The sequence below is a fragment of the Gobio gobio genome (genome assembly GCF_949357685.1).
Source record: "Gobio gobio genome assembly, chromosome: 6".
Taxonomy (NCBI): domain Eukaryota; kingdom Metazoa; phylum Chordata; class Actinopteri; order Cypriniformes; family Gobionidae; genus Gobio; species Gobio gobio.
In genome coordinates this window covers 61,241,446-61,253,638 of record NC_137102.1, presented here as the reverse complement: position 1 = coordinate 61,253,638, position 12,193 = coordinate 61,241,446, and the positions used below count along the sequence as shown (strand labels likewise).

Below are 12,193 nucleotides of genomic sequence, written 5' to 3'. Positions count from 1 at the left end.
ACACAGTCGCAGAACACACTCACAGAACACACTCACTGAACACACTAGCAGAACACACTCGCAGAACACTGAACACACTAGCAGAACACACTCGCAGAACACTGAACACACTCGCAGAACACACTAGCAGAACACACTCGCAGAACACTGAACACACTCGCAGAACACACTAGCAGAACACACTAGCGGAACACACTCGCAGAACACACTTGCAGAACACACTCGCAGAACACACTAGCGGAACACACTCGCAGAACACACTAGCGGAACACACTCGCAGAACACACTTGCAGAACACACTCGCAGAACACACTCGCAGAACACACTAGCGGAACACACTCTCAGAACACACTCGCAGAACACACTCGCAGAACACACTCGCAGAACACACTCTCAGAACACACTCGCAGAACACACTCACAGAACACACTCTCAGAACACACTCGCAGAACACACTCGCAGAACACACAGAACACACTCGCAGAACACACTCGCAGAACACTAGCAGAACACACTCGCAGAGCACTGAACACACTCACAGAACACACTCGCAGAACACTGAACACACTCGCAGAACACACTAGCGGAACACACTCACAGAACACACTCTCAGAACACACTCGCAGAACACACTCGCAGAACACACTCGCAGAACACACTCGCAGAACACACTCGCAGAACACACTCGCAGAACACTAGCAGAACACACTCGCAGAGCACTGAACACACTCACAGAACACACTCGCAGAACACTGAACACACTAGCAGAACACACTCGCAGAACACTGAACACACTCGCAGAACACACTCGCAGAACACTGAACACACTCGCAGAACACACTCACAGAACACACTCGCAGAACACACTAGCAGAACACACTCGCAGAACACAGAACACACTCACAGAACACACTCGCAGAACACACTAGCAGAACACACTCGCAGAACACTGAACACACTCTCAGAACACACTCTCAGAACACACTCTCAGAACACACTCGCAGAACACACTCAGAACACTCGCAGAACACACTCTCAGAACACACTCAGAACACACTCGCAGAACACACTAGCAGAATACACTCGCAGAACACACTAGCAGAACACACTCGCAGAACACTGAACACACTCTCAGAACACACTCAGAACACACTCGCAGAACACACTAGCAGAACACACTCGCAGAACACTGAACACACTGCACAGAACACACTGCACAGAACACACTGCACCGAACACACTGCACAGAACACACTGCACAGAACACTGAACACACTCACAGAACACACTCACAGAACACTGAACACACTCACAGAACACACTCACAGAACACACTCGCAGAACACTGAACACACTCGCAGAACACACTCGCAGAACACTGAACACACTCGCAGAACACACTCACAGAACACACTCGCAGAACACACTCGCAGAACACTGAACACACTCACAGAACACACTCGCAGAACACACTAGCAGAACACACTCGCAGAACACTGAACACACTCTCAGAACACACTGCACAGAACACACTCGCAGAACACTGAACACACTCTCAGAACACACTGCACAGAACACACTAGCAGAACACACTAGCAGAACACACTCGCAGAACACTGAACACACTGCACAGAACACACTGCACAGAACACACTGCACAGAACACTGAACACACTCACAGAACACACTCACAGAACACACTCCCAGAACACACTCGCAGAACACTGAACACACTCACAGAACACACTCGCAGAACACTGAACACACTCGCAGAACACACTCTCAGAACACACTCTCAGAACACACTCGCAGAACACACTCGCAGAACACACTAGCGGAACACACTCGCAGAACACACTCGCAGAACACACTCGCAGAACACACTCGCAGAACACACTCGCAGAACACACTCTCAGAACACACTCGCAGAACACACTCGCAGAACACACTCGCAGAACACACTCGCAGAACACACTCGCAGAACACTGAACACACTCACAGAACACACTCGCAGAACACTGAACACACTAGCAGAACACACTCGCAGAACACTGAACACACTCGCAGAACACACTCGCAGAACACTGAACACACTCGCAGAACACACTCGCAGAACACTGAACACACTCGCAGAACACACTCGCAGAACACACTCGCAGAACACTGAACACACTCGCAGAACACACTAGCAGAACACACTCGCAGAACACAGAACACACTCGCAGAACACACTAGCAGAACACACTCGCAGAACACTGAACACACTCTCAGAACACACTCTCAGAACACACTCTCAGAACACACTCGCAGAACACACTCAGAACACACTTGCAGAACACTGAACACACTCAGAACACACTCAGAACACACTCGCAGAACACACTCTCAGAACACACTCAGAACACACTCGCAGAACACACTAGCAGAACACACTCGCAGAACACACTAGCAGAACACACTCGCAGAACACTGAACACACTCTCAGAACACACTCGCAGAACACACTAGCAGAACACACTCGCAGAACACTGAACACACTGCACAGAACACACTGCACAGAACACACTGCACAGAACACACTGCACAGAACACACTGCACAGAACACACTGCACAGAACACACTGCACAGAACACACTGCACAGAACACTGAACACACTCACAGAACACACTCACAGAACACTGAACACACTCACAGAACACACTCACAGAACACACTCACAGAACACACTCGCAGAACACTGAACACACTCGCAGAACACACTCGCAGAACACTGAACACACTCGCAGAACACACTCACAGAACACACTCGCAGAACACACTCGCAGAACACTGAACACACTCACAGAACACACTCGCAGAACACACTCGCAGAACACTGAACACACTCTCAGAACACACTCTCAGAACACACTCTCAGAACACACTCTCAGAACACACTCGCAGAACACACTCTCAGAACACACTCAGAACACACTCGCAGAACACACTAGCAGAACACACTAGCGGAACACACTCGCAGAACACACTTGCAGAATACACTCGCAGAACACACTAGCGGAACACACTCGCAGAACACACTTGCAGAACACACTCGCAGAACACACTCGCAGAACACACTAGCGGAACACACTCACAGAACACACTCTCAGAACACACTCTCAGAACACACTCTCAGAACACACTCGCAGAACACACTCGCAGAACACACTCGCAGAACACTAGCAGAACACACTCGCAGAGCACTGAACACACTCACAGAACACACTCGCAGAACACTGAACACACTAGCAGAACACACTCGCAGAACACTGAACACACTCGCAGAACACACTCGCAGAACACTGAACACACTCGCAGAACACACTCACAGAACACACTCGCAGAACACACTAGCAGAACACACTCGCAGAACACAGAACACACTCACAGAACACACTCGCAGAACACACTAGCAGAACACACTCGCAGAACACTGAACACACTCTCAGAACACACTCTCAGAACACACTCGCAGAACACACTCAGAACACACTCAGAACACACTTGCAGAACACTGAACACACTCAGAACACACTCAGAACACACTCGCAGAACACACTCTCAGAACACACTCAGAACACACTCGCAGAACACACTAGCAGAACACACTCGCAGAACACACTAGCAGAACACACTCGCAGAACACTGAACACACTCTCAGAACACACTCAGAACACACTCGCAGAACACACTAGCAGAACACACTCGCAGAACACTGAACACACTGCACAGAACACACTGCACAGAACACACTGCACAGAACACACTGCACAGAACACACTGCACAGAACACTGAACACACTCACAGAACACACTCACAGAACACTGAACACACTCACAGAACACACTCACAGAACACACTCGCAGAACACTGAACACACTCGCAGAACACACTCGCAGAACACTGAACACACTCGCAGAACACACTCACAGAACACACTCGCAGAACACTGAACACACTCACAGAACACACTCGCAGAACACACTAGCAGAACACACTCGCAGAACACTGAACACACTCTCAGAACACACTCTCAGAACACACTGCACAGAACACACTCGCAGAACACTGAACACACTCTCAGAACACACTGCACAGAACACACTCGCAGAACACACTAGCAGAACACACTAGCAGAACACACTCGCAGAACACTGAACACACTGCACAGAACACACTGCACAGAACACACTGCACAGAACACACTGCACAGAACACTGAACACACTCACAGAACACACTCCCAGAACACACTCGCAGAACACTGAACACACTCACAGAACACACTCGCAGAACACTGAACACACTCACAGAACACACTCGCAGAACACTGAACACACTCACAGAACACACTCGCAGAACACCCTCGCAGAACACTGAACACACTCGCAGAACACACTCACAGAACACACTCACAGAACACACTCGCAGAACACACTAGCAGAACACACTCGCAGAACACACTCGCAGAACACTGAACACACTCACAGAACACACTCGCAGAACACTGAACACACTCACAGAACACACTCGCAGAACACTGAACACACTCACAGAACACACTCGCAGAACACCCTCGCAGAACACTGAACACACTCGCAGAACACACTCACAGAACACACTCACAGAACACACTCGCAGAACACACTAGCAGAACACACTCGCAGAACACTGAACACACTCTCAGAACACACTCTCAGAACACACTCTCAGAACACACTCTCAGAACACACTCTCAGAACACACTCTCAGAACACACTCTCAGAACACACTCTCAGAACACACTCGCAGAACACACTCTCAGAACACACTCAGAACACACTCGCAGAACACACTAGCAGAACACACTCGCAGAACACTGAACACACACTCAGAACACACTCAGAACACACTCGCAGAACACACTCTCAGAACACACTCTCAGAACACACTCGCAGAACACACTCGCAGAACACACTAGCAGAACACACTCGTAGAACACTGAACACACTGCACAGAACACACTGCACAGAACACTGAACACACTCACAGAACACACTCCCAGAACACACTCACAGAACACACTCGCAGAACACTGAACACACTCACAGAACACAATCGCAGAACACTGAACACACTCACAGAACACACTCGCAGAACACACTCGCAGAACACACTCGCAGAACACTGAACACACTCGCAGAACACACTCACAGAACACACTCGCAGAACACACTAGCAGAACACACTCGCAGAACACTGAACACACTCTCAGAACACACTCAGAACACACTCAGAACACACTCTCAGAACACACTCTCAGAACACACTCGCAGAACACACTAGCAGAACACACTCGCAGAACACTGAACACACTCTCAGAACACACTCGCAGAACACACTCTCAGAACACACTCTCAGAACACACTCAGAACACACTCGCAGAACACACTAGCAGAACACACTCGCAGAACACTGAACACACTGCACAGAACACACACACTCGCAGAACACACTCACAGAACACACTCGCAGAACACTGAACACACTCACAGAACACACTCACAGAACATACTCACAGAACACACTCGCAGAACACTGAACACACTCACAGAACACACTCACAGAACACACTCGCAGAACACTGAACACACTCACAGAACACACTCGCAGAACACACTAGCAGAACACACTCGCAGAACACTGAACACACTCTCAGAACACACTCTCAGAACACACTCTCAGAACACACTCGCAGAACACACTCTCAGAACACACTCGCAGAACACACTCAGAACACACTCAGAACACACTTGCAGAACACTGAACACACTCAGAACACACTCGCAGAACACACTCTCAGAACACACTCAGAACACACTCGCAGAACACACTAGCAGAACACACTCGCAGAACACTGAACACACTCTCAGAACACACTCAGAACACACTCGCAGAACACACTCAGAACACACTCGCAGAACACACTAGCAGAACACACTCGCAGAACACTGAACACACTGCACAGAACACACTGCACAGAACACATTGCACAGAACACACTGCACAGAACACACTGCACAGAACACACTGCACAGAACACACTGCACAGAACACTGAACACACTCACAGAACACACTCACAGAACACTGAACACACTCACAGAACACACTCACAGAACACACTCGCAGAACACTGAACACACTCGCAGAACACACTCGCAGAACACTGAACACACTCGCAGAACACACTCACAGAACACACTCGCAGAACACTGAACACACTCACAGAACACACTCGCAGAACACACTAGCAGAACACACTCGCAGAACACTGAACACACTCTCAGAACACACTCTCAGAACACACTGCACAGAACACACTCGCAGAACACTGAACACACTCTCAGAACACACTGCACAGAACACACTCGCAGAACACACTAGCAGAACACACTAGCAGAACACACTCGCAGAACACTGAACACACTGCACAGAACACACTGCACAGAACACACTGCACAGAACACACTGCACAGAACACACTGCACAGAACACACTGCACAGAACACTGAACACACTCACAGAACACACTCCCAGAACACACTCGCAGAACACTGAACACACTCACAGAACACACTCGCAGAACACTGAACACACTCACAGAACACACTCGCAGAACACTGAACACACTCACAGAACACACTCACAGAACACACTCGCAGAACACACTCGCAGAACACTGAACACACTCGCAGAACACACTCACAGAACACACTCACAGAACACACTCGCAGAACACACTAGCAGAACACACTCGCAGAACACTGAACACACTCTCAGAACACACTCTCAGAACACACTCTCAGAACACACTCTCAGAACACACTCGCAGAACACACTCTCAGAACACACTCAGAACACACTCGCAGAACACACTAGCAGAACACACTCGCAGAACACTGAACACACACTCAGAACACACTCAGAACACACTCAGAACACACTCGCAGAACACACTCTCAGAACACACTCTCAGAACACACTCGCAGAACACACTAGCAGAACACACTCGTAGAACACTGAACACACTGCACAGAATACACTGCACAGAACACTGAACACACTCACAGAACACACTCCCAGAACACACTCACAGAACACACTCGCAGAACACTGAACACACTCACAGAACACAATCGCAGAACACTGAACACACTCACAGAACACACTCGCAGAACACACTCGCAGAACACACTCGCAGAACACACTCGCAGAACACTGAACACACTCGCAGAACACACTCACAGAACACACTCGCAGAACACACTAGCAGAACACACTCGCAGAACACTGAACACACTCTCAGAACACACTCAGAACACACTCAGAACACACTCTCAGAACACACTCTCAGAACACACTCTCAGAACACACTCGCAGAACACACTAGCAGAACACACTCGCAGAACACTGAACACACTCTCAGAACACACTCGCAGAACACACTCTCAGAACACACTCGCAGAACACACTAGCAGAACACACTCGCAGAACACTGAACACACTGCACAGAACACACACACTCGCAGAACACACTCACAGAACACACTCGCAGAACACTGAACACACTCACAGAACACACTCACAGAACATACTCACAGAACACACTCGCAGAACACTGAACACACTCACAGAACACACTCACAGAACACACTCGCAGAACACTGAACACACTCACAGAACACACTCGCAGAACACACTAGCAGAACACACTCGCAGAACACTGAACACACTCTCAGAACACACTCTCAGAACACACTCTCAGAACACACTCGCAGAACACACTCTCAGAACACACTCAGAACACACTCGCAGAACACTGAACACACTGCACAGAACACACTCAGAACACACTCAGAACACACTCGCAGAACACACTCGCAGAACACACTCGCAGAACACACTAGCAGAACACACTCGCAGAACACACTGCACAGAACACACTCGCAGAACACACTGCACAGAACACACTGCACAGAACACACTCGCAGAACATTGAAACACACTGCACAGAACACACTGCACAGAACACACTCGCAGAACACTGAACACACTGCACAGAACACACTCGCAGAACACACTCGCAGAACACACTCGCAGAACACACTGCACAGAACACACTCGCAGAACACACTCGCAGAACACACTCGCAGAACACTCGCAGAACACTGAACACACTGCACAGAACACACTGCACAGAACACACTCGCAGAACACACTAGCAGAACACACTAGCGGAACACACTCGCAGAACACACTGCACAGAACACACTCGCAGAACACACTGCACAGAACACACTGCACAGAACACACTCGCAGAACACACTCGCAGAACACACTGCACAGAACACACTCGCAGAACACACTCGCAGAACACACTGCACAGAACACACTCGCAGAACACACTCGCAGAACACACTCGCAGAACACTGAACACACTGCACAGAACACACTAGCGGAACACACTAGCAGAACACACTCGCAGAACACACTGCACAAAACACACTCGCAGAACACACTCGCAGAACACGCACTCAGAACACACTCGCAGAACACACTCGCAGAACACACTCGCAGAACACACTCGCGTCACACCTGTTGTCCGTTCAGTCACAAACACCTGCGCGGGGAAAAGAATGTGAACAGATGATTATTATAGTGTAATAATAGTATTTATCATGTAATTATAGTGTCACCTGTTCCAGTTCTCATGAGCGAATCTGTGTCTTGTCTGTTGTCAGCAGAAACGAGCCAAAGCCCAGGTGCTGTTTGAGAAGGTGTGTGACCACCTGAATCTGCTGGAGAAGGACTATTTTGGCATCACGTACGGGGATGCTGAGAGCCAGAAGGTGTGTGTGCGCTCGTCTTCCTCTGATTGCAAGTCTCAGTCGTGTTTTTCATTGACAAACCTCCTGTTTTCTCCACAGAACTGGCTGGACACATCCAAGGAGATCAAGAAGCAGATCAGCGGTGCGTCTCTGCCTAATGAACATGTTCATCGTCTCCATCCAAACGCCCTCAGGTTCTCACAGGAAGTTGTTTCTCTTGTTTTTCAGCTGGTCCCTGGAACTTTGCCTTCAACGTGAAGTTTTATCCTCCCGATCCGGCACAGCTGTCCGAGGACATCACCAGGTGTTTAGAGTTCACGCAAACCACGACAACACAAACATTAAGTGAAATAAAATATGAAAAAACATATTTTTTATTGCAGAGGGTCGCCATGCATGTTCATTTAGTTTAACTTGATATACTGAATTAAATACATAACTAATAAAAATAACACGCACAACAAAATTAAACTGAAGTCAAAATATGAGTTTATTATCAATTATAAATCTGTAGTAAAATAAAGAAATATATAATTTTCTTGATATACTAAAATAAAAATGAATAAAACTACAGACATCTAAAAAAATCACATATTAACTATATTTTTTTTTACAACATTTAATAATTTTTGTCAATGTTAGTTCAAATAATAACATGTATTGTTAAATGTTTAAATTAACTAATAAATGATGTAGAAATATAATTCATTGTTAGTTTCTGTAATGTAGTTAGTGTTAATAAATCAAACCTCATTGTAAAGTGTTACCAAATAAACAATAACTAATAAAAATGACACTGACACAACACAAATCTATAATAAAGTAAAATATAAGGCAAAGGCAACGTTTCTCATTTTTATTTAGTTTAACTTGATGTTGTAAATCTAGAACTGAAATAAAAGTTAAGAAAAGGGATGCACTGATATGAAAAATTTTCCCGATACATCTTTAAATTTGAAAGCCGAAAACCGATATATTGGCAGATAAATCTAAATCCTAAAAATCTAAACCCTTATTAGTTTACCTTGATGCAGTAAAACTAGAGCTGAATTTAAAATTAAAATTAAGAATAGGAATGCACCGATATGAAAATTGTGGCCAATAACCGATATTTATTTAAATTTGAAAGCCGATAACCGATATATTGGCCGATAAAAATCTAAAGCCTGATTAGTTTAACTTGATGTAGTACAACTAGAACTAAAATAAAAATTAAGAATTAGGGATCCGCTGAAATAAAAATTTGGCCAATACCGATAATTCTTTAAATTTTGATATATATCAAATATATTGAACTGATATATTAGCCGATAAATCGAAATCCTAAAAATCTAAAGCCTGATTAGTTTAACTTGATGTAGAAAAATTAGAACTAAAATAAAAACTAAGAATAGTGATGTGCTGATATAAAAAATTGACTAATAACGATAATTTTTTTAATTTGAATGCCGATAACCGATATATTGGGCGATAAAAATCTAAAGCCTGATTAGTTTAACTTGATGTAGTTAAACTAGAAAGGAAATAAAAAAATAAGAAAAACAATCTAAACATTTTAAAAACAATAACTAATAAAAATGACAAAAGCATACAATAAAAATACTAAAACTTTAACCAAAATGAAAAGTACAGAAATAAACTAATTCAAAATATGAAAAAAAAAACTATAACGGCACGTAATCTATTTTTGTTTTTCAATCCAGCCTCTGCAGTGATTTTAGCCAACGACTTCAGTTAACGCCAACTTTAGATCGACAAAACTAACAATTATTAATATTGTAATACTATCCTTATATTTTAATTAGGGCTGTCAAAAGATTAATCGCGATTAATCGCATCCAAAATAAAAGTTTGTGTTTACATAATATATGTGTGTGTACTCTGTAAATTATTATTTATATATAAATACACACACATTCATGTATATATTTAAGAAATATTTGCATGTATATACTGTTTTGTATATACATTTATATAATCTATTATAAATATAAATGTTTTATGTATAAAAATATTATTTTTTTCTTAAATATACATGCTTGTGTGTGTATTTATATATAAATAATGATTAACAGAGTACACACACATATATTATGTAAACACAAACTTTTATTTTGGATGCGATTAATCGCGATTAATCTTTTGACAGCCCTAATTTTAATCCTTATAACCATTGCCTAACACATTCTCAAGACTAACATAACATATATTATAGCTGACTGAAAACAATACTGGAACATTGAAACGATATGTACTGTGAGAAGCGCTATATACATAAACTTGAAATGAATATATCAATAACACTAGTGCTGTAAACATTCCCAGCCTGTGCTGTTGTATGAGTAGACTGACCTGGATCCCGTTTCTCTCTCAGGTATTACCTGTGTCTGCAGCTCAGAGATGACGTGGTTTCTGGGCGTTTGCCGTGTTCCTTCGCCACTCACACCGTGCTGGGCTCATACACGGTTCAGTCTGAGGTGGGCGACTTTGACGCTGACATGCAGGGAACCGGCTATATCAGTGACGTGCGTTTGGCCCCCAGCCAGACCAAAGAGCTGGAGGAGAAGGTGCTGGAGCTACACCGCAGCTACAAGTGAGTTTACACGTGCTTTACACCAGAGAAACTCCCAGTCGGATCGCTTAAAGCTGTGTGTGTGACGCTCAGATTTGTAGTGTGTCCGTTCAGAGCAGTGTTATTTTAGTATTACTAGGATCAGAGATGCACCGATACTAATGAGATCTGACCATATTATTATTCAGAATGATATCTGTTGATTATTCCGAATATTATCTGTCGATTATTCGGAATGATGTCTGTCAATTGTTCGGAATACTACCTGACGATTATTTCGGGATGATATCTGTCGGTAGCCGATTATTTGTGATGTTGTCTGTTGGTTATTTGGAATGATATCTGTCGATTGTTCGGCATGTTACCTGGCGATTATTCAGAGTGTAACCTGCTGGCTACCCGAAATTATATTTGCCAATTATTCGGATCGATGGCTGCCGATTATTCTGAATGATGCCTGTCGGCTGTATGGTGTACTATCTGACGATTATTCGGGACGATATCTGCCGGTATCCGGTTATTCAGAAAATTGCCTGGTGATTATTCGGAATGATATCTGTCGATTATTCGGAATGTTATCTGCCGATTATTCTCAATATCTGACGGTTATCCAGAATGCTACTTGTCGATTATTCTGGATGGTATCTGCCGATTATTCTCAATATCTGACGGTTATCCAGAATGCTACTTGTCGATTATTCTGGATGGTAT

General features: G+C 44.9%; 1 protein-coding gene across 12 annotated transcripts in view; it reads left to right on the top strand.

The window, feature by feature from the left end:
* The window catches only part of LOC307128139 (uncharacterized protein), a 106,876-nt gene that overhangs the window by 44,707 nt on the left and 49,976 nt on the right, over positions 1-12,193 (top strand). For 7 of the 12 annotated variants that reach the window (XM_079819763.1, XM_079819770.1, XM_079819767.1 and 4 more), the window contains 4 exons: positions 8,827-8,931; positions 9,010-9,052; positions 9,139-9,214; positions 11,285-11,503. In XM_079819763.1, coding sequence (XP_079675889.1) covers positions 8,827-8,931; positions 9,010-9,052; positions 9,139-9,214; positions 11,285-11,503 — 443 coding nt within the window. Of the gene's footprint in view, positions 1-8,823; positions 8,932-9,009; positions 9,053-9,138; positions 9,215-11,284; positions 11,504-12,193 lie in introns of all 12 variants that reach the window. The other 5 variants (XM_079819765.1, XM_079819769.1, XM_079819772.1 and 2 more) reach the window with 1 other exon arrangement.